Raw genomic sequence first — 20353 nt, forward strand, 5'->3', positions numbered from 1 at the left:
GTAATAATCTAGTTTCTGGTTACTGTGATGATAATGTTCACATAGCTTTGCCTTCAATAATAAAGTTATTGCCTTCTAGTTTTTAATCTTGCCACTTTTGGTGGTTCATATTCAGTTGGTATGTAGTTCGTTCACTTCCCTTCATGAAGAATAAAGGGTAAGCTAGCTTTTTTAATGGAATGTCACTAATTTTCTGACTTCACCTTTTGTCCAATGAGAGGAGTGGTAATCCATTAAAGAATTATAATGCAGCAATAAAGAACAATTTCATAAATTACATTATCAGTATGAAACACTTTTATTATATTTTGATAACTTGATCTAATTCTTACTCTTCTTTACAGTCAAGTCATTATTTTCACAATTTCTCGAGTCAGAGAAAGGCATACTGGGATATACACCCTCACAATTGAAAGCGAAAACACTAACTATACAATTAGCTTTACAGTTCTTGTTAGAGGTAAGTACTGGATAAAATAAATAACAACTTTCAATTTGAGTATTGCTGAAAACAGAGACATTTTGTCGAAGCTTTTCATCTTGCACTCATCAGGACAATTCGCAAGAATACCAATGTAAGGGAAAGCAACAAAATTATACTGTATGAGAAGAGAGTGTTGATTGGTTGGCAAGTGGACTCTGATTGGTAGAGGTGTTGCCTTTTAAAGAAAACCTTTTAAACTGCTCAGATTAAATTGCTTTTATATTGAGCGCTTTCGTTGTCAACCTACTGTTTGTATTTATTTTAATCTAGATTTCCAATCAGTTTTATGTTCTTGCAGTTTTCTAACCAGTATCATATACCACTCCCTAACTGGTATAACAGAATGATCTGTGTCCTGTATGCCTCTGGCCTGAATTTTACCAGCATGTCACCAGGTAGGACGACCTGTAAGTGCTGCCGCAGAGCCCCTGTGATATTATGCGCAGGGGCTCATTTAAATGGACGTGGCGGAGCAGCTGCCCCAGATGACATAGAGGGGGCAGCCGCTGTGTCCCCGGCAACGGCATCCAGTGCCACCACGCAGGCGCCGGCGTATTTTTGAAGGGCTTGAAGCCCTTCAGTCACATTAAAATTTTTAAAGAGACACCGTTTCAATTCAATTAAAATAACATTTTATTAAAACTTTAAATCCCCTCTCCCACCCTCCCAATGCATAAATAACTAGTTTTATGTCCTACCCACCCCCCCCCCAAAAAGTGAGTTCTCACTCATGACCTTTCCCCCCAAACTTTATTCCCTTTGACCCTAAACCCATTCCCACCATCCCCACAGCCAATAAGGATTGTTTTTCCCAGTCCCCCCTCCCGCCTGATAATTTTATTCCTCCCCCCTCCCCACCAGTGTCTCGCCTCAGAATTCTATACGGAGTTCCGAAGGCACACGGGTTGTGGCCAGCGGCCGTAAAATCGGCGTGGGATGGCCACCAGCATCAGATAATTTAATTTGCATTTTAAGTAACCTCATTTCCATATTTAAACACACCGAGGTCTCGCCACCGCCGCTAATATCCGGTGGGGCCTTCTCAGCATTGTGGGTCGTGGTGGGTCGCTCCCGCAAGCATTTTACGGACCTCCCCGCCACAATCCACGATGCCGAGGGGCTGGTAAAATCCAGCCCTCTATGTCTGCTGTTTTACAATTGGCTTACAAGTGGCACAATTAAAATGTAAATGAGTTGAGTGATACATCATACTCCTCCCTCTCCCCTCTTGATGGAAAAGGAAACAAAATTGCAAATGGACATCATGATGCACAGTTGGGTATTGGCAAAGACCTTGAACCAAGTCACCTTGTATTCTTACAGCATGGGAATAAAGTGTGCTTGAAGGGGCAATTTCACAGAATGAAAGAAAGGAAAAAGATGTGATAGGGTAATGTTTTACAAAGCATCCACTCCTAGAAGCTCTATGTGTACTGCAGATTTAGCACTGTATTCTCATTATAAATTTTGTTTCTATATTGAGGATGAGAATATAGGCCAGCAGCCCCATTCTTGTCTTATTTCATTACAATGTATCAACACTCCTTTCTCCTGAACGCACATAGTATTACATAACATTTACAGCACAGAAACAAGGCCAATCAGCCCAAATGGTCCATGCCAGTGTTTATGCTCCACACAAACCTCCTCCTACTGTCCTTCGTCTAACCCTATCAACATTTCCTTCTATTTCTTTCTCCTTCATGTGTTTATCTAACCTCTCTTTAAATCATCTATGCTGGTCGCCTCAACTACTCCTTGTGGTAGCGAATTCCACGTTCTAATCACTCTCTGGGTAAAGAAGTTTCTCCTGAATTTCCTATTGGATTTAGTCTTGATTATCTTATATTTCTGGGCCCTTGTTCTGGTCTCCCCCACAAGTGGCAACATATTCTCTACATCTACCCTATCAAACCCTTTCATATTCTTAAAGTGCTCTATCAGGTCACCTTAAAGTCTTTTCTTTTCTAGACAAAAACGCCCTAGCCTGGTCAATCTTTCCTGATAGATATAACCTCTCAGTTCTAGTAACATTCTAATAAATCTTTTTTGCACCCGCTGCAGTATTTCTATATCCTTTTTATAATAAGGAGACTAGAACTGTTCACAGTACTCCAACAGTACTGTTGAGTAGAGAGGTCTAGGTGACGTCACGCTATGTTAAAAGTGCCATATAAATGTAAGTTGTTACTCTTACCATTGTTGATTTCTATATTTGTAAGTGACATTTATAATAAAATTCACTCAGCGTTGACCAGACACATTGAAGTTTTTAAAATCAGGGGCTCAATTTCAAGGCCTTATGATTGGGAGCCAAAATGTTCATAATTTGAGTGAATTGGGCACTCTCACAAACTATCATTAGTGGTAACTGTGCAGATTTCATTAATGTGAGCTGTAAATTGTTATGTGTTTCTGCTGCTCAAGTATGTTCTTCTGATAAGGTTCTGTAATTCCATTTGGCAGCTAAACCCAGGAAACCGGAAATGACTGTGCAGAAAGGGGAAAATATTATTACATTGGAATGCACAGCAGAAGGTTACCCTGCTCCTGAGCTCATTTGGGGACCTAATTGTACAAGGTATGCTTTCAACTTCCATGTTTTTAGTTATTGTCACCTCCATTTGATCTCTTTGTGGCATGCACTATATCTCAGCTTAAAAGATGGGCAGGTGGCATACTTCTGGCCTCTATTCACTCTTTAATAGGCTTCTGGGGAGGCATTTAAGAGGCTGAGCTGGGATAAGTTGCACACTGTTTTGACTTCCTCCTTCCCAAAAGGGAAATACTTGACTTCTGCAGGTTCTTGTTTTGGACTTGAGTAAATCATTCTCAAATTTAATAAGGAATTCAATTGTACTATGATCACTTTTACCCCAGAGGATCTTTTAGTATAAGATTACTAAATAACACTGCCTCATTACACAATACTCAATCTAAAATAACTTTGCCCCGAGTTGGTTCCACAACGTTTTGTTCTAGGAAGCTTTCATGAAAGCATTCTACAAACCCATCTTCCAGACTACCTTACCAATTTGACTTGTCCAGTCTCCATAAAACAAATGAAGATTAAAGCCCCCCACGATTATTATATTGCCTTTGTTACAAGCTCCAATTATTTTTTGCTTAATGTTCTATCCAGCAGTATAACTACTGTTAGGGGGCCTATAAACTATTCCCACCAGTGTTTTCTGACATGTGTTATTTCTGATCTCCACCCATACTGATTCTACTTCCTGATCTTCTGAGCCAAGATCCTTTCTTTCTATGTCATCCTTTATTATCAAGGCTACTCCTCCATTTTTATTCTGTCTGTTTTTCAAAATGTTGTGTACCCTGGAATATCTATTTCCCAGCCTTGGTCACCTTGCAACCATGTCTCTATAATGGCGATTATATCAAACACATTTATCTCTATTTGTGCCTCTAGTTCATTTATCTTGTTACGAATGTTTCATGCATTCAGATAAATAACCTTTAATTTTTTTTTCCCGCCATTCTTTGTATGAACCTTATTTGCTGGTGCACTATTACCGTTAAACTCTCTGTTCCTTCCTATCCCATTCTGTTTGTCTTCACCAAAATTGCTACACTGCTCTATTGATTTTTCTCTTTAGATTTTTAAATCTCCCTTCAGCTGACCCCTCCCCCTCCACTCTTTTAGTTTAAAACCCTATCCTTAGCCCTAGTTAAAAGATTTGCCAGGATGCTGATCCCAGCCTAGTTTAAGTGGAGCCCATTCCAACAAAACAGCTCTCTTCCCTCAGTACTGGTGCCATTGTCCCATGAATCAAAATGCCTTCTTCCCACACCACTCTTTGAGCCACGCATTTAATTCTCTAATCTGCTTGACCTTATGCTAGTTGGCACATGGCACAGGTAACAATCCAGAAACTATTACCTTTGAGGTTCTGCATTTTAATTTGGAACCTAACTCCTTGAACTCTCTCAGCAGCACAGCATTCCTACTTCTGCCTATGTTGTTGGTTCCTATGTGGACCGCGACAACTGGATCCTCCCACTTTCACTCCAAGTTGGCTGCAGAGAACAGTATCTATCCCCCTGACCATACTGCGACCTATTCCAGGTTCCTTTTCACTCCCTGACTTGAATGGGCGTCCTCCTACAGAAACTTTACTATGATGGTTTTCGGGGTCAGATAGAAAAACTTTACATGATTTAAAAGACTATGGGTAGGTTAAAAAATAGTTTAAACATCCTGGCTGTTCAATAAACTTCACTTTTGAGGGAAATTTCACAGGGCAAAAATTCTGCAATATATTTGCCAAAATTTGCTATTTTGTTAGCCATGTATATTTTATAAAATGCTGCAATAAATCTTGAAAGAATTTGATAGTTTGCTGCAGTAACAATTTATTTTGAGGTTACAGCTCTTCAGAAATGCCATCTAAATTTCCTGTTGAATCCATTGAAACCTTTGGAATGACGAGAATTAAGAAAGCGGTTTCTATAAAGGAATTCCTTCATTGTAATGTACATTGCTGTGCAAGTAATATTCTTGGATCAGAGTGTTCAAGTCTTTACACTCAAGGTAATTATAACTCAAAAGCCAACATCAGTAACAGACCTTGAAGAGTGATCTTAAATGGTAATTCCATGAAGGAATTCAGGTAATATCATAAAACATAATAGAACATGTAGTGAAATGACTACCTCTTGCTTCCTGTTGTTTTATTTAATATTTTGTGTACAATAGACTGTGACCCTAAAATTCTTCGGACTGGAGAAGCCGAAGAGCCTGATTTCTGCCAGGGGTGAATCTGGAAGTTCATACACCCTAACCTTTTACATTCTGAGAGGGAAGAGGGATGGGGGAATGGACAGATCTTCTACCCCCACCCCCACAGGACAAGTTCCTGTGATACCCTGCAAATTCTGATCTTTACACTATGAAAATGCCTCAGTAGAATTCTTGCCAACCAAGAGTCCCTTTGAAGCCTTCTGAAGACCTCAAACCTTACTTAGGTTGAGGTAATCAATCTCGGAGGGGATCAGTTAGATTGTCCAGAGGCAGAATGTCTCCATTTTTGGCGGAAGACTGACAAAAATAAAGAAATAAATTGCCTTTCTTCCTCAGACCTTTTGGGCCAAGAGAATAAACCTTAATTGTAGTTGCTGTGGGCTGCTTTGCCTTATGAAGACAGATCAGGTCAGGTGCCATTGATGCATCTTGCAAGCACTGGTCACTTGCCTCAATTGTAATAATGAATCTGTCCCTGAGATTTGGGATGGTGTAACCAGAGGAATTTTAGGATCTGTATCTTTTATTCTTCCACTTACTAAAGTCAGTAGGTGAGAAATTGTGCTCAGCAGAGAGAGAGAGAAGTGTGTCAGTGAGCATTGTGCAATCTGTTTGGGTGATGTAGCTGTCATGGTTGAATAGCTGGCAGTGTGTGCAACCTGTGAGATGTGGGTTTGAGGCTTGCAGCAGTGCTAAATGTGTGAGGATGAGATGGAGCATATGTATGTCAGTTATAAATCCTGATAGAGATTGGTGAGAGGTGTGGTAAATTGAGCAGTATCTGAGGCTAGTCGTGCACTTGTAGGCTTTTAGCATTTGAAGATTCACTGATCTTGACCACTCGTACGAGGCCATTGAACTTCTTGCGGCATTGCATCCAGGTCATTGGGCATTGACTCCTGGCATTAACCTCTATGGCTAACTGCTCCCACTGCCTTCTGAGTGTGTATCTGGAGGGCCTTTTGGCCTCCTGTGGATACAGGACATCTCTCCTACTTTACACTTTCGCCACCAAGGCCTGCAATGCAGCGTCTGAAAATCTGGGAGCTCGCTCTCTCCCAAGTCTTGCCATTATTCAATGTTTCACAGGTCAGGTTCAGTTCCTGCACCACTGCTAGGGCCTGCTTCAGCCACAATGCACCTCCGCTTTAAGCAGTGCAGGCTGGTTTAACTGGAGATGGCCACTTAGGATTTTGGCCCCCTGGCTCAGGCACCCAGCCAATCAACAGCATGGTTAGTGCTGACTGGATGTCTAAATCATTTAAAACAGTAGGCAGCATAAAGTTGGCATGCTGCCTATGTTGCAGTCAACAGCCACAGGTTAATCGTTCATCACTATCTCCATGCCTGTTTTTGGGGGCTGTTGCATTTAGTCCACTGCATCTTCTGTCCCTCCCAAAAATTCTCTACTCTTTCAGTTGACAACATCTCTACCCCACCACACCCTTGCCCATCCCAGCTGCTGTCTGAGGTTGGAACAGATTGTTTGCAACTTTGGTGTCCTACTTGACCCCAAACTGATATTCTGATTCATATCCTCTTCCTCCACTTCTGTAACATTGCCCAATTCCATCTCTACCTCAGTCCAGCTCCTACTGAAACCCTCATCCACGCCTTTGTCACCTCTAGACTCAACAGTTCCAATGCTCTCCTGGCTGGCATCTCATCCTTTATAAATTTTAGATCATCAAAAACTCCACTGCTTGGATCCTATCCCACACCAAGGCATTCTAGCCCATTGGACAAATGCTGACTGATCTTCATTGGCTCCCAGTGCCTCAAATTTAAAATTCCCATCCTTATGTTTAAATACTACCACGTCCTCATCCCTCCCCATTTCTGTAATCTCCTCTAGCCTTAACAATTCCTTGCAACCCCAAAATTCTCCGATACTCCAACTCAAGCTTCTTGTTTAGCAGCCCCCTCCCTTCCCCCCACCATTGGTGCTATGCCTTGCTGTCTGGGCCCTACACTCTATAATTCCCTGCCTAAACCCTTCCACCAGTTAAATGGTTGGATGTTGGTCAGCACAGACTCGGTGGGCCGAAGGGCCTGTTTCAGTGCTGTATCTCTAAATAAAAAAGTTGGTCGCCACAGACTCGGTGGGCCGAAGGGCCTGTTTCAGTGCTGTATCTCTAAATAAATTAAAAATAAATAAATAAATAAAACCACCTCACTTTCTTCCCATAAGACGATCCTTAAAACCACCGCTTTGATCGGCCTCTGGTCAGCCTTCCCAATCACCCTTCTTTGGTTCAGTGTGCATTTTTATTGTATCTCTGAAGTGACATGAAATGTTTTTCTACATTAAAGGTACTACATAATTGCAATTTGTTGTTTAAGTTTTTTTGGATTGACTGTTAACCATCTCTTTCTAAGATTATACCCCTTTGTTCTTGATTCCCGACTACAGGGAAGTGTCGTTCCCTACCTATCGTGTAAATTCCTCCACTATTTTGTACATTTCAATCAGATCATCCCTTAATGTGTTTTTTTTGTGGAATATAACCCAAATTTGCCCAGTCTCTCATCAAAACCAAGTCATTTCATCTCATAATATAATTGCAACATGTTTGCCTATCAAATATGCACATAGTTTTTTTTTTACAAAAATATTTTTTAATGAACAACTTGAAGAAACTTAATGATCTTTTCAACATAGTTGCTTCTTTAATCAATTCCTTTGATGGTAGGCTGTTATTTTTCTGAAGACAGAATACTAACTTAGATTTTAGAAAATATAATGGTGGATAATGTCATGAGACTTGGCATGTCACAGCCCATTGCTACATGTGAATCCTTATTGTCAAGTCTTGCATTGAGATCAAGATCTCCTTTCTACAATTTGCAGCAAAATTGTGAATGTGTCCTTTATAATTAGATTTATGGGGATGAATTTTGTCAGCTCATCACAGGTCCCAGCGGTGCCACCAGAAGTGGGTGTCATCACTGCATGTCACATGTACGGCCAGTTGATTGCGAGTAAGCGGCAGCCAGTCAATTAACATAACAGAGGTGCAGGACGGGGACAGGCTACAAGACACTGATGGCAGCATCAGATGACCAGAACGCAGGTGCTGGTGCCATCTTTAAAGTACAGCCAGCTCTGTTTTTACTGCAGTCTTTCACTGTTGCAGTGAACCTGGAGTGCTGCTGGACCCCTCTGCTGTTGCTGCAACTCTTGGACCTCTCTCTACCACTGCTGCTGCTGCTGCTGTAACTCTTGAACCCCCTCTACCACTGCTGCTGCTCCTGTAACTCCTGGAGACCTTCTTCACTTCGCCAACATGAGTCTTCCATACCTATCTCCTCTTTGGGCCTTGCATGTGGTTATGCAGGAGGATGTGCTACATGGGGACAGAGTGACTAACCAAGAGGTGGCAAGGGGGTGAGGCTTCACCACATCCTATCAGATGCATGTCTGCATCTTGGCAACAGGATGCCTTCTTTCAGAGCTCAACCCCATTACATCCCAACAAGAGTTGACATGGGGAGGAGCCATTTAGGAGACCCCATTAGGGGACAAGGGGCTGCCACTAGCATAAATGATCTGTTGCTCTTTGTGCAAAGTATAACTGTTGCTCTTTGTGCAAAGTATAACTGTGTCCCTCTTGCTGCTTGCAGGAGAAATGGGCCCATAACACCAGGGAGACATCGAGGACTGGCCGTGTGATCCCTGTTGTGCATCTTATGATGGCAGCAGAGGAGGAGGCTCTGCAGCTAGCGGGGGCCTGCGGCAGCTTTGCAATCGTGGAGGTGAGACTGGAGTGTCCACACAAGAGAGTGAGGAGATCCACATCACGCATGATTGGCATGAGGAGATCTAAACAACCTAACCCACAAATGTTTGTGTTCTCTCTTGCAGGGCACTTAGGAGGCAAGTACAGCCGCTGGAACGGGGGCCTGCCATCAACATCTGAGGAGGAGAAGGAACAGTCGGATGATGCACCATCACATCATTCCCTTGCACCTTCCACCAACGCAGATATTTCACACAGGTGGATATGTGCTCCGGCTTAGATTCAGGGTCACAAGCTGGTGATAGCACCACACACACACCTGAGCAGCTGACAAAGGCTGTGACATCCGAGGCCACTGACAGTTGGAGGACTGTGGGTGGCCAGGCCCATGCTGACCCTCAGGCTGATGATGGGCTTCTGGTGTCAACAGCACAGAACATGCTGATGCTGCAGAGAGAGGTAAGGGAACATGTGGCGGAGCTGCCAGAGGCAATCTGTGGCCATGAGCAGACGATGGAGGAGTCCATCCATGCCATGAGTACTGCCATATCTCAGGCTTGTGAGTGCATGGCTTCCTCCATCGAATGCTTGGTGACCCTCATGGGGCGCCAGATCCCACAGATGTGCGCAGACCTGCACACCATCACCTTGGCCATGAGTTCAACGCAGTAGTGGAAAGGAGAGAGAGGGACGGCGTACCTGGAGTCTTCTCCATATCTTGTGCTTCATATGTTCGATGGTCGGCAGTGAGATTCAAGTAAGCCTTGAAAGGGAGCAGGGAGGCTGACCTCCACATCTAGGGGCTTCCCTCAGAGTGCTCTGTGTGGACAGCAGCTCCAGAGCCCCTGCGCCAGTGACTGCAGCTGTAGTAACCTCATTAGATGAGGACTGGCAATCAATTAAACACAAGAACACAAGAATTGTGTCCTCTTCATGCAAGGCCTACCCCCTCTGCTATGCTAGATCGTGCAGAGTACAGCAGACCACCACAATACACGAGACCCTCTGCAGGGCATACTGCAGGGCTCCACCTGATTGATCGAGGCATCGGAATCGCATCTTCAGCAGCTCAATGGCCTGCTTGATGTTCACTTGGGTGGGCCCATGACAGGTGTTGTACCTCTCCTCTGCTGCAGTGCAAGGTTTCCTCACAGACATGAGTAGCCATGTATTCAATGGGTAGCCCTTGTCCCTGAGAATCCATCCCTGAAAGCGAGTGAGGCCCAGAAAAGCTATGGCACCTGGGACTGTCGAAGTATATAGGCATCTTGGCTGCTTCCCAAGAAGCTGGCACACACCTGCAGGATGCGCTTCCGCTGGTTGTAGACCAGTTGTATGTTGATGAAATGGAAGCCCTTCCTGTTGATGAAGGCTGCTGGCTGCTCAATGGGAGCCATGATGGCCATATGTGTGCAGTCGATGACACCTTGCACCTTGGGGGAAAATCCAACGATGGCTCTGAAGCAGATGGCCCTCTCGTGCTGACCGTTAGGGTCAGTCCAGCACCACATGCAGTCATGGTCCCCTTGAATAAGGTATTAGTCACCTTCTTGATGCAGTTGCAGGCTGCTACTTGGGAGACCCCACACATGTTCGCAATGAATCCCTGGAAAGAGCCAGACATGCAGAAGTTAATTGCATCTGTGATCTTTAGGACCACGGGTATTGGGTGTCCACCAAAGCCCATGGGTCACAGCTCCTCCTGCAGCATGGCACATAATTCAGTGATGGCCTCCCTGGAGGTCCACAGTCTTCGCTGACACTGCAACTCAGACATTTGGAGGTAGCGGAGGCCTTTGGTACACACTCTGACATGGATAAGCCCTTCTTGGCACGGCCGGCTCCTGCCGATCTTCTGTTGGAGCTTCTCAGGCGGGTCCAATCGGATCCTAGCCCTCTCTCCCTCTGAGTCACTGCTGCATGGCACCGGGGTCTACAAAGTCGGGGTGTATGAGACCCATGCCAGCTGACTTTTACCCCTCCTGTGCTCTGTCGTTGCAGAGAGGAACTTGCCTTGGCACCTTTCACTTTGCTATTCCTCTGAGTACCCGCTACTGCCCCTCACTGCCAACCCTTGCAGAGAGCCTAGCACTTGAGAGTGCACCCACCTGACCCTTGTATCCAAGAGTGAGCCCACCCTTGCAAAGAACCCAGCACTGCAGACTGACAATGGCCTCCGCTCCCTCTCTTTACTTATCCACTGCTCCCCACGGGTGCCTTTCCGCAGCGTCACTGAGGCCTTGCCTTGATACCACTATCTTTAAATGGCCGAGTATCTGAAGGCACGTGATCCCTGTGCACCGTAGACTAAATCTGAAACCCCCCCATAAAATTGTCTTCAATTCATTGCAAATGCATTCTAACTAGCTGTTCACCAATTCAAATTGCAGTCCCGCCGTTTGGTGGCAGCAAGCCACCTTGGCGCTCTCCTGCCGCTAACAAAGTGTGGAAACAACGTCACCACATCGGGTTTCTGAGCGAGCGCATCCACCCTGATTTTTCAGCTCCCCAAGCCTCTATTCCGGCACCTGCTGGCCATATAAAATCCAGTCCATGGTTTCACTACAAATGGTACACAGAGGAGCTTTTCTCCCTCAAGTCCACCACTCACAAAATACAGATGAACAAACCAATACTTAAAAAGAAAAATAAAAAGAAATCTAATTTTACTTTCCCATATATTTTATATGAATGAAATCTTGTACTTAGAATCATCTAGGAATGTGATATTAAAACCAAAGAAGCAGTTGGGCTGTGACATGCCATGTCGCATGGCAATGCTGAAAAGATCATTAAATTCCTTCAAATTGTTCCTTCAAGACAATTTTTTTTTTTTGTTAAAACCTCTGCATATTGAATAGGCAAACATGCTGTAATTATTGAATAGTGGGAACCAGACCAGCAGCACTTAAATGAGGCCTGGGAGTTAAAATACCCCTGGCCTGTAAATTGGACCAAACAGTGCATTTTGCACTTGCCCAACCTGGCAAAACCTGCTCTGTGTTAAAATCAACCCCTATATATCAGTACAGTACCTTTTGCATATAACTTTAAGAACTTCAACTTTCTATCCTGTCCATATATGTTCTGTGTTGCTACTTTAAAACAATCTTCATGCACTTCTTTATTCTGGCCTCTAGTCAGCTGCTGTAAATAGTTGACACAATGTTCACCCTTTGGGCTGAATTTTGCGGAGCCATTGGAGCTCCCAGCACCAGGCCGAAAAAATGGGGGGAGTCCTGCCTTGGCCATTTGGAGCCCCCTTTGGAGCTATCCTACGGCAACAAGCCAATTAACAGCCTGGCACCGGGATCCCCATCCCTTGAAAGACGGGGATTCCGCCTCTAGGAACTGCCGGCCAATCAGAGTGACAGCAGCTCAGTAGTATCGAAAGTGCCATCAGGAACGGTGGCCACTGCTGGTACTGAAAGAGGCCTTGGACCCAGGCCCAGCGCTGAAGCCCCGGATCTGAGGTAAGTGAGGTGGGGACATTGGGGCCAGTCCAGGGTGGGCGATGTGGGTGGGCGATCAGTACAGAGGGAGCGGGACTAGGAAGGTGAGTAGTTTTCCACTGGGGGCCCTCCGTGGGCCACAGTTTTCCCACAAAGGAGACCCCCCTCAACAAGCCAGCAGGGATGTCGCCTTGTTTTACTGCCAGTGGCGGGGGTGGGGTGGGGGTGGGGGGAGAAGGCTGTCAATAGGCCTCTTAAGGGCCTCTATTGGCCTCTGGGCTTCCCACCCCTGACAAAATTGAGGTGCGACGGGAAGGCAACCAGCCCTCAGTGCCCCACCTCCTTTTGCAATTCTATGGCAGTTCGTCCTAGTCCGTCTCCGGGGTCCCATAGAATTCAGCCCAAATTCAGTGCCAATTTTCCATACTTTTGCCGGGTATCAGGGATCATCCTCCCTCCTCAAAAAATTGTTGCTGTGCTCCATTATAGAAATTGTCATTGCAAGGATTAATTAGTATATTGAGCTTTCCACAGTTGTTTTTGAACCTAAAGGCAGACTTTGCTGCTCGACATATATGAGATTTTTGTCATAACTGCAATGGATGTAGGTGGGCGTAATGGATTAGCGAGCTGTTCCATCATCTCCCCATATCCTCTGCTCCTTCCAGGAATTTCTGTGAGAAGTAACAGGATCTTGAGGATTGTAAGGATCTATGTAATTGATAATTAATTGCATAGACTAAGGTGGTCGATGCTTGTTACAGCTAACTTGCTCCCACCCCAAGTGGCTCCCCAGTGTAGGCAGGAGTTCTGGTGGAATCTCACATACTTTAATTACCACAACCCTGGAAAAACAGCTGTAATTGGGTGGCCTCCCTGGAAAAGTTGCTGCAGGATTCTGCAAAATCCCAACCATAAAGTACAGATAATGCACATTTCACAGCTGCATCATCAAACTTTTAACTAAAAGCAAAATACTGCGGATGCTGGAAATCTGAAATAAAAACAAGAAATGCTGGAACCACTCAGCAGGTCTGGCAGCATCTGTGGAAAGAGAAGCAGAATTAACGTTGCGGGTCAGTGACCCTTCTTCGGAACTGACAAATATTAAAAATGTCACAGGTTATAAGCAAGTGAGGTGGGGATGGGGCAAGAGATAACAAAGGAGAAGGTGTAGATTGGACAAGGCCACATAGCTGACCAAAAGGTCATGGAGCAAAGGCAAACAATATGTTAATGGTGTGTTGAAAGACAAAGCATTAGTAGATGCTGCCAGACCTGCTGAGTGGTTCCAGCATTTCTTGTTTTTATTTCAGATTTCCAGCATGTACTAATGCTTTGTCTTTCAACACACCATTAACATATTGTTTGCCTTTGCTCCATGACCGTTTGGTCAGCTATGTGGCCTTGTCCAATCTACACCTCCTTTGTTATCTCTTGCCCCACCCTCACCTCACTTGCTTATAACCTGTGACATTTCTAATATTTGTCAGTTCCGAAGAAGGGTCACTGACCCGAAACGTTAACTCTGCTTCTCTTTCCACAGATGCTGCCAGACCTGCTGAGTGGTTCCAGCATATCTTGTTTTTATATCAAACTTTTAACATTTATCTTAGTTTTGCAATAGAATGTGCAGTTACAGCGAGTTAAGTTTTAAATGTTCAATTATGTTGTTATTTAGAGAAGCAAAGAGCAAAGGAAAAATTACCTGAGAGTTTGGGATGCAGGAGCATTGCTAGGTAAAGTCAAAGATAATCAAACAGCACTGTGTTGTCCTTGGCTCCTTAGCCAACCTGGCATTACAACTAAGTAATTAGATATTAGACAAATTCAAATCACAATGCAAAGCAACTTAGAGAACAGCTTTACTTCAAGGACGTAAAATGTAATATGAAAAATATTTATCATAGATGCAGTATTTGCTGTTCACTTGTTTTATACATACTTTTATTTGCGAATTACTTTAAGAGTTAAATGCAGTGCAAAAATTCCAGAAAAGAACCTCACAGACCAGCACTGAATACTTCACTCCACTGGTGCTTATAAGCACAAAGAATGTAAATGAAATACTCCAATACCAAGTTCTTTGGTTTTAAATGATCACATATTGCCTGATAAGGATTTCCTGTTACTTATTATGTTGTGGCTAATATAACAGTCATTCCATTTATGAGGGCACTATGACCCTGAAAGAAACAATAAAGTTGGTTTGCAAGGTCTTTAAATGATCATATTGCTCTAAAACTGTAAAATTATGTTATTATACTTTTAATTTTTGCATTTTCATGTTTTTTTTATTCATTCATGGGATATGGGTATTGCTGGCAAAGCCAGCATTTATTGCCCATCCTCAATTGCCTTGAGGTGAGCCACCTTCTTGAACCACTGCAATCCATGCCATGTAGGTACACCTACAGTGTTGTTAGGGAAGGAGTTGAGGATTTTAGACCGCCGACAGTGAAGGAATAGCGATATTGTTCCAAGTCAGGATGGTGTATGGCTTGGAGGGGAACTTGAAGATGGTGGTGTTCCTGTGTGATGACTGCCTTTGTTTTTCTAGATGGTAGAGGTTGCAAACTTGTAGGGTGCTGTGAAAGGACCATTGGCGAGTTGCTGCAGTACATCAAGTAGATGGTATACATGTGTGCAGGGAGGGAGTGGAGGGAGTGAATGTTTAAGGTGGTGGGATGGGGTCCCAGTCAAAGTGGGCCGCTTTGTCCTGGATTGTGCTGAGCTTCTGGAGTATTGTTGGAGTTACACTCATCCAGGAAGATACAAATTATTCCATTACACTCCTAACTTCTGCCTTGTAGATGGTACACAGGCTTTGGGGAGTCAGGAGGTGAGTTGCTCGCCTCTGACTTGCTCTTGTAGCTAAAGTATTTATATGGCTGGTCCAGTTAAGTTTCTGGTCAATGCTAACCCCCAGGATGCTGATGATGGGGGAATTGGCCATGGTAAAGCCATTGAATGTCAAGGGGAGATAATTAGATTCTCTCTTGTTGGAGATGGTCATGGCCTGGCACTTGTTTGGTGCAAATGTTACTTGCCACTTATCAGTCCAAGCCTGAATGTTGTCCAGGTCTTGCTGCATGCAGGCATGGACTGCTTCAATATCTGAGGATTTGCAAATGGCAGTGAACACTGTGCAATCATCAGTGAACGTCCCCACTTCTGACCTTAAGATGGAGGGAAGGTCATTGATGAAGTAGCTGAAGATGGTTGGGCCTAGGACACTACCCTGATGTACTCCTGCAGCAATGTGCTGGGGCTGATATGATTGACCTCAAACAACCACAACCATCTTTCGTTGTGCTAGGTATGACTCCAACTAGTGGAGAATTTTCTCCCTGATTCCCACTAACTTCAATTTTGCTAGGGATCCTTGATGCCACACTCGGTCAAATGCTGCCTTCATGTGAGCATTGGTGATATGAATCTGGTTCTTATCTATTGCAAACTGATATTATAAACATCTGATTCACTGAAAGGGTTTGATAGGGTAGACGTACAGAAGATGTTTCCACTTGTGAGATACAATAAGGGAAGGATTTTGGGTTTCGGGTCAGGAACCTGGGGTTGGAGTCAAAAAGGGGTCCTGACCCCGTACTGTGTGGGGAACAGTCACACGGCAGTGATTTTCTCGCTTTGGCCAGTTACTGGCCGGAGGACGGGCTCCATCTTGAGGCACCCCCTCCAGCAATGTTTAACTAAAAAATGGCCACAGCTGCTGATCCACCACAGAGGGAGCAGCCTGTGGATGCAGCTGTAGCCAGGTAGGCGGGGAGGGCCTCAAAGCCTGTCTGGAGCACTGACCTTCTGACTGCTGTTGAAAAACTGTGTCCAGGCAGCTGGCCTGTTCCCAACGCTGCAGGGAGGCCCACAGGGCAACTGGAAAATTCCAGTCAGCCTCTGTAATTGGCCTTAATTGGTTATTAACTTATCTTAACCTACCTTCTGCCCCAATCTCACCCTCCGGGAAAATAGCCCAGGAGTGGGATGTTACTGGCAAACCGGCATGCTGGCCGGTGCCGCAAATTTTCACTCCCGCCTGCCTCTGTACTCGCACCCAAATGGAACAAAAATTCTGCCCTAAAATTAAGGGCCATAAATATAAAATGGTCACTAATAAATCTAATAAGCAATTCAGGAGTAACATCTTTACCCAGATGGTAGTAGAATGTGGAACTCACTACCACAAGGAGTAGTTGAGGTAAATAACATAGATGCATTTAAGTGGAAGTCAAATAAGTACATGAGGGAGAAACAAAAAGAAATATACGCTAATAGAGTTAAATGAAGAGGGGTGGGAGGAGGTTTGTTGGGTGTGTAAACACTGGTATGGACCTGATGGGCTAATGGCCTTTGTCCTGTACATTCTATGTAAATAATTTAAGTAATTAGGATAAAAGATTTAAAAGAATTATAAATTCTAATGGTAAGTGAGACCACAATTTAATGTTTACGATTTATAAATTACAAGAGAATTGATTTGGTTTACACAATTAGATGAACAGCCAGATAATATAAGCAAGGACCCAGGTATCTAAAAATGCTAACTAGAGTATAGTGCAAATCCAATTTACTTGAGTTATATTTAAAATACAGTTTATTAATCTTACATTCATGGTCTCTTTTCCTGGTTCTTCACAGTAAGTTAAAATGCGATTAACTTGCAGCGTTTTGAAATCCCAGGACCTGAATGTTTCTTGTCTGTCTATAATTCAGGGCCATATCTAATTGATTTCAATACATGGTATTACATTGCTGTCCAAGAGATGCTGATTGTTGATTTGGTTACCCAATATTATTAGTCCAGAAATTATAGTAACAGAAAATGCTAGATGAATGCAGCAGATTCAAAATACCTGTAAAAGAAAAGTCAGGAACAGCCTTCAAATGTACCCTTTTTCAGAGCTTAAAACTATTATAGTAACATCCTGTCAAGATATTGTACATTTATAAACTGTATTAAGAAATTCAAAGGTAACGTGTTAACATAGCGTGTCAGTTGAATTTGTTCATTTAAGCTGGGGAACGTTGTAACTTTGGGGTGGATTTTAACTACTGGATGATTGACTGGAGGAGCATACTGGCTGGCAGTAGGCCTAGTTCATTTTAAGGGGCGGGGCTCATTACTATGCTGCCGGCAAGATGCAGGCACCAGACTGGCACCTTTCTGCAGCTCGCCAGCTCCTGATGGAGGAATGCCTGGAGGTGGAACAAGTCATGTGTTCTTGTGCTGCAAGAGCACTTGTGTTCTTGTGTTCATATCAGGAATGCAGGTCTGGTAAGGGGGTGCCCAGGGCGGCTGCACCTCTCGGCCCCACAAAAATTATTTTAACTTTATCGTTTTTGTGCTTCTTCTTGTGGCTCAGTAAAACTGGGCGGAGCATGTGCTGCAGATGGTCTGTCCATAAAATTGCAATTGGGATCTGATGTACCTCACAGGACTTTAATTTGTATATTTAAGGGGGTTACCACATCAAATAGATGCCTTTTTGACTGCCAGCAGAGGACCCCTTTGAGGTAAAGGCCGGCTCGGGTCTGCAAATGAAACCCGACCCGAGCCCAACAGAACTACATCCGACCCGAGCCCGACCCAGCCCGAGTCCTTTCATTTTTTCCTGTGCCCGACCCGACCCGACCCAACCCAACCCAACCATCAGTTAACCTAGCTTCCGTTTTTCACTTTGTTACTTAATGGCACAAGCTTAAAAAAAAACTGTAGCTGAACAACCTTTCTAGTCCAAAAAGTGCATTAACATTGAACAAAGAACAAAGAACAGTACAGCACAGGAACAGGCCATTCGGCCCTCCAAGCCTGCGCCGATCTTGATGCCTGCCTAAACTAAAACCTTCTGCACTTCGGGAGACCGTATCCCTCTATTCCCATCCTATTTATGTATTTGTCAAGATGCCTCTTAAACGTCATTATCGTACCTGCTTCCACCACCTCCCCCGGCAGCAGGTTCCAGGCACTCACCGCCCTCTGTGTAAAGAACTTGCCTCGCACATCCCCTCTAAACTTTGCCCCTCTCACCTTAAACCTATGTCCCCTAGTAACTGATTCTTCCACCCTGGGAAAAAGCGTCTGACTATCCACTCTGTCCATGCCGCTCATAACTTTGGAAACCTCTATCATGTCGCCCCTCCACCTCCGTCGTTCCAGTGAAAACAATCCGAGTTTATCCAACCTCTCCTCATAGCTAATGCCCTCCAGACCAGGCAACATCCTGGTAAACCTCTTCTGTACCCTCTCCAAAGCCTCCACGTCCTTCTGGTAGTGTGGCGACCAGAATTGCAAGCAATATTCTAAGTGTGGCCTAACTAAAGTTCCGTACAGCTGCAGCATGACTTGCCAATTTTTATACTCTATGCCCCGACCGATGAAGGCAAGCATGCCGTATGCCTTCTTGACTACCTTATCCACCTGCGTTGCCACTTTCAGTGACCTGTGGACCTGTACGCCCAGATCTCTCTGCCTGTCAATACTCCTAAGGGTTCTGCCATTTACTGTATACTTCCCACCTGCATTAGACCTTCCAAAATGCATTATCTCACATTTGTCCGGATTAAACTCCATCTGCCATTTCTCCATCCAAGTCTCCTACCGATCTATATCCTGCTGTATCCTTTGACAATCCTCATCACTATCTGCAACTCCACCAACCTTTGTGTCGTCCGCAAACCTACTAATCAGACCAGCTACATTTTCCTCCAAATCATTTATATACACTGCAAACAGCAAAGGTCCCAGCACTGATCCCTGCAGAACACCACTGGTCACATCCCACCATTCAGAAAAGCACCCTTCCACTGCTATCCTCTGTCTTCTATGACGAGCCACTTCTGTATCCATCTTGCCAACTCACCTCTGATCCCATGTGACTTCACCTTTTGTACCAGTCTGCCATGAGGGACCTTGTCAAAGGCTTTACTGAAGTCCATATAGATAACATCCACTGCCCTTCCTTCATCAATCATCTTTGTCACTTCCTCAAAAAACTCAATCAAATTAGTGAGACATGACCTCCCCTTCACAAAACCATGCTGCCTCTCGCTAATAAGTTCATTTGTTTCCAAATGGGAGTAAATCCTGTCCCGACGAATCCTCTCTAATAATTTCCCTACCACTGACATGAGGCTCACCGGCCGATAATTTCCTGAATTATCCTTGCTACCCTTCTTAAACAAAGGAACAACATTGGCTATTCTCCAGTCCTCTGGGACCTCACCTGTAGCCAATGAGGATGCAAAGATTTCTGTCAAGGCCCCAGCAATTTCTTCTCTTGCCTCCCTCTGTATTCTGGGGTAGATCCCATCAGGTCCTGGGGACTTATTTACCTTAATGCTTTGCAAGACACCCAACACCTCCTCCTTTTTGATAATGAGATGACTGAGACTATCTACACTCCCTTCCCTAGGCTCATCATCCACCAAGTCCTTCTCTTTGGTGAATACTGATGCAAAGTACTCATTTAGTACCTCGTCCATTTCCTCTGGCTCCACACATAGATTCCCTTCTCTGTCCTTGAGCGGGCCACCCCTTTCGCTAGTTACCCTCTTGCTCTTTATATACGTATAAAAAGCCTTGGGATTTTCCTTAATCCTGTTTGCCAATGACTTTTCATGACCCCTTTTAGCCCTCCTGACTCCTTGCTTAAGTTCCTTCCTACTGTCTTTAGATTCCTCAAGGTATTCATCTGTTCCCAGCCTTCCAGCCCTTACGAATGCTTCCTTTTTCTTTTTGACTCGGCTCACAATATCCCGTGTTATCCAAGGTTCCCGAAACTTGCCAAACTTATCCTTCTTCCTCACAGGAACATGCTGGTCCTGGATTCTAATCAATTGACGTTTGAAAGACTCCCACATGTCAGATGTTGATTTACCTTCAAACAGCCGTCCCCAATCT

General features: G+C 44.3%; 1 protein-coding gene across 5 annotated transcripts in view; it reads left to right on the forward strand.

The window, feature by feature from the left end:
* Positions 1 to 20353, forward strand: part of flt3 (fms related receptor tyrosine kinase 3) — a 122075-nt gene that overhangs the window by 47036 nt on the left and 54686 nt on the right. For all 5 annotated transcript variants that reach the window (XM_068033551.1, XM_068033552.1, XM_068033554.1 and 2 more), the window contains 3 exons: positions 345 to 460; positions 2951 to 3065; positions 4876 to 5036. In XM_068033551.1, coding sequence (XP_067889652.1) covers positions 345 to 460; positions 2951 to 3065; positions 4876 to 5036 — 392 coding nt within the window. The remainder of the gene's footprint in view (positions 1 to 344; positions 461 to 2950; positions 3066 to 4875; positions 5037 to 20353) is intronic.

The sequence above is a fragment of the Heterodontus francisci genome, chromosome 6 (genome assembly GCF_036365525.1).
Source record: "Heterodontus francisci isolate sHetFra1 chromosome 6, sHetFra1.hap1, whole genome shotgun sequence".
In the NCBI taxonomy this organism is placed as follows: Eukaryota; Metazoa; Chordata; class Chondrichthyes; order Heterodontiformes; family Heterodontidae; genus Heterodontus; species Heterodontus francisci.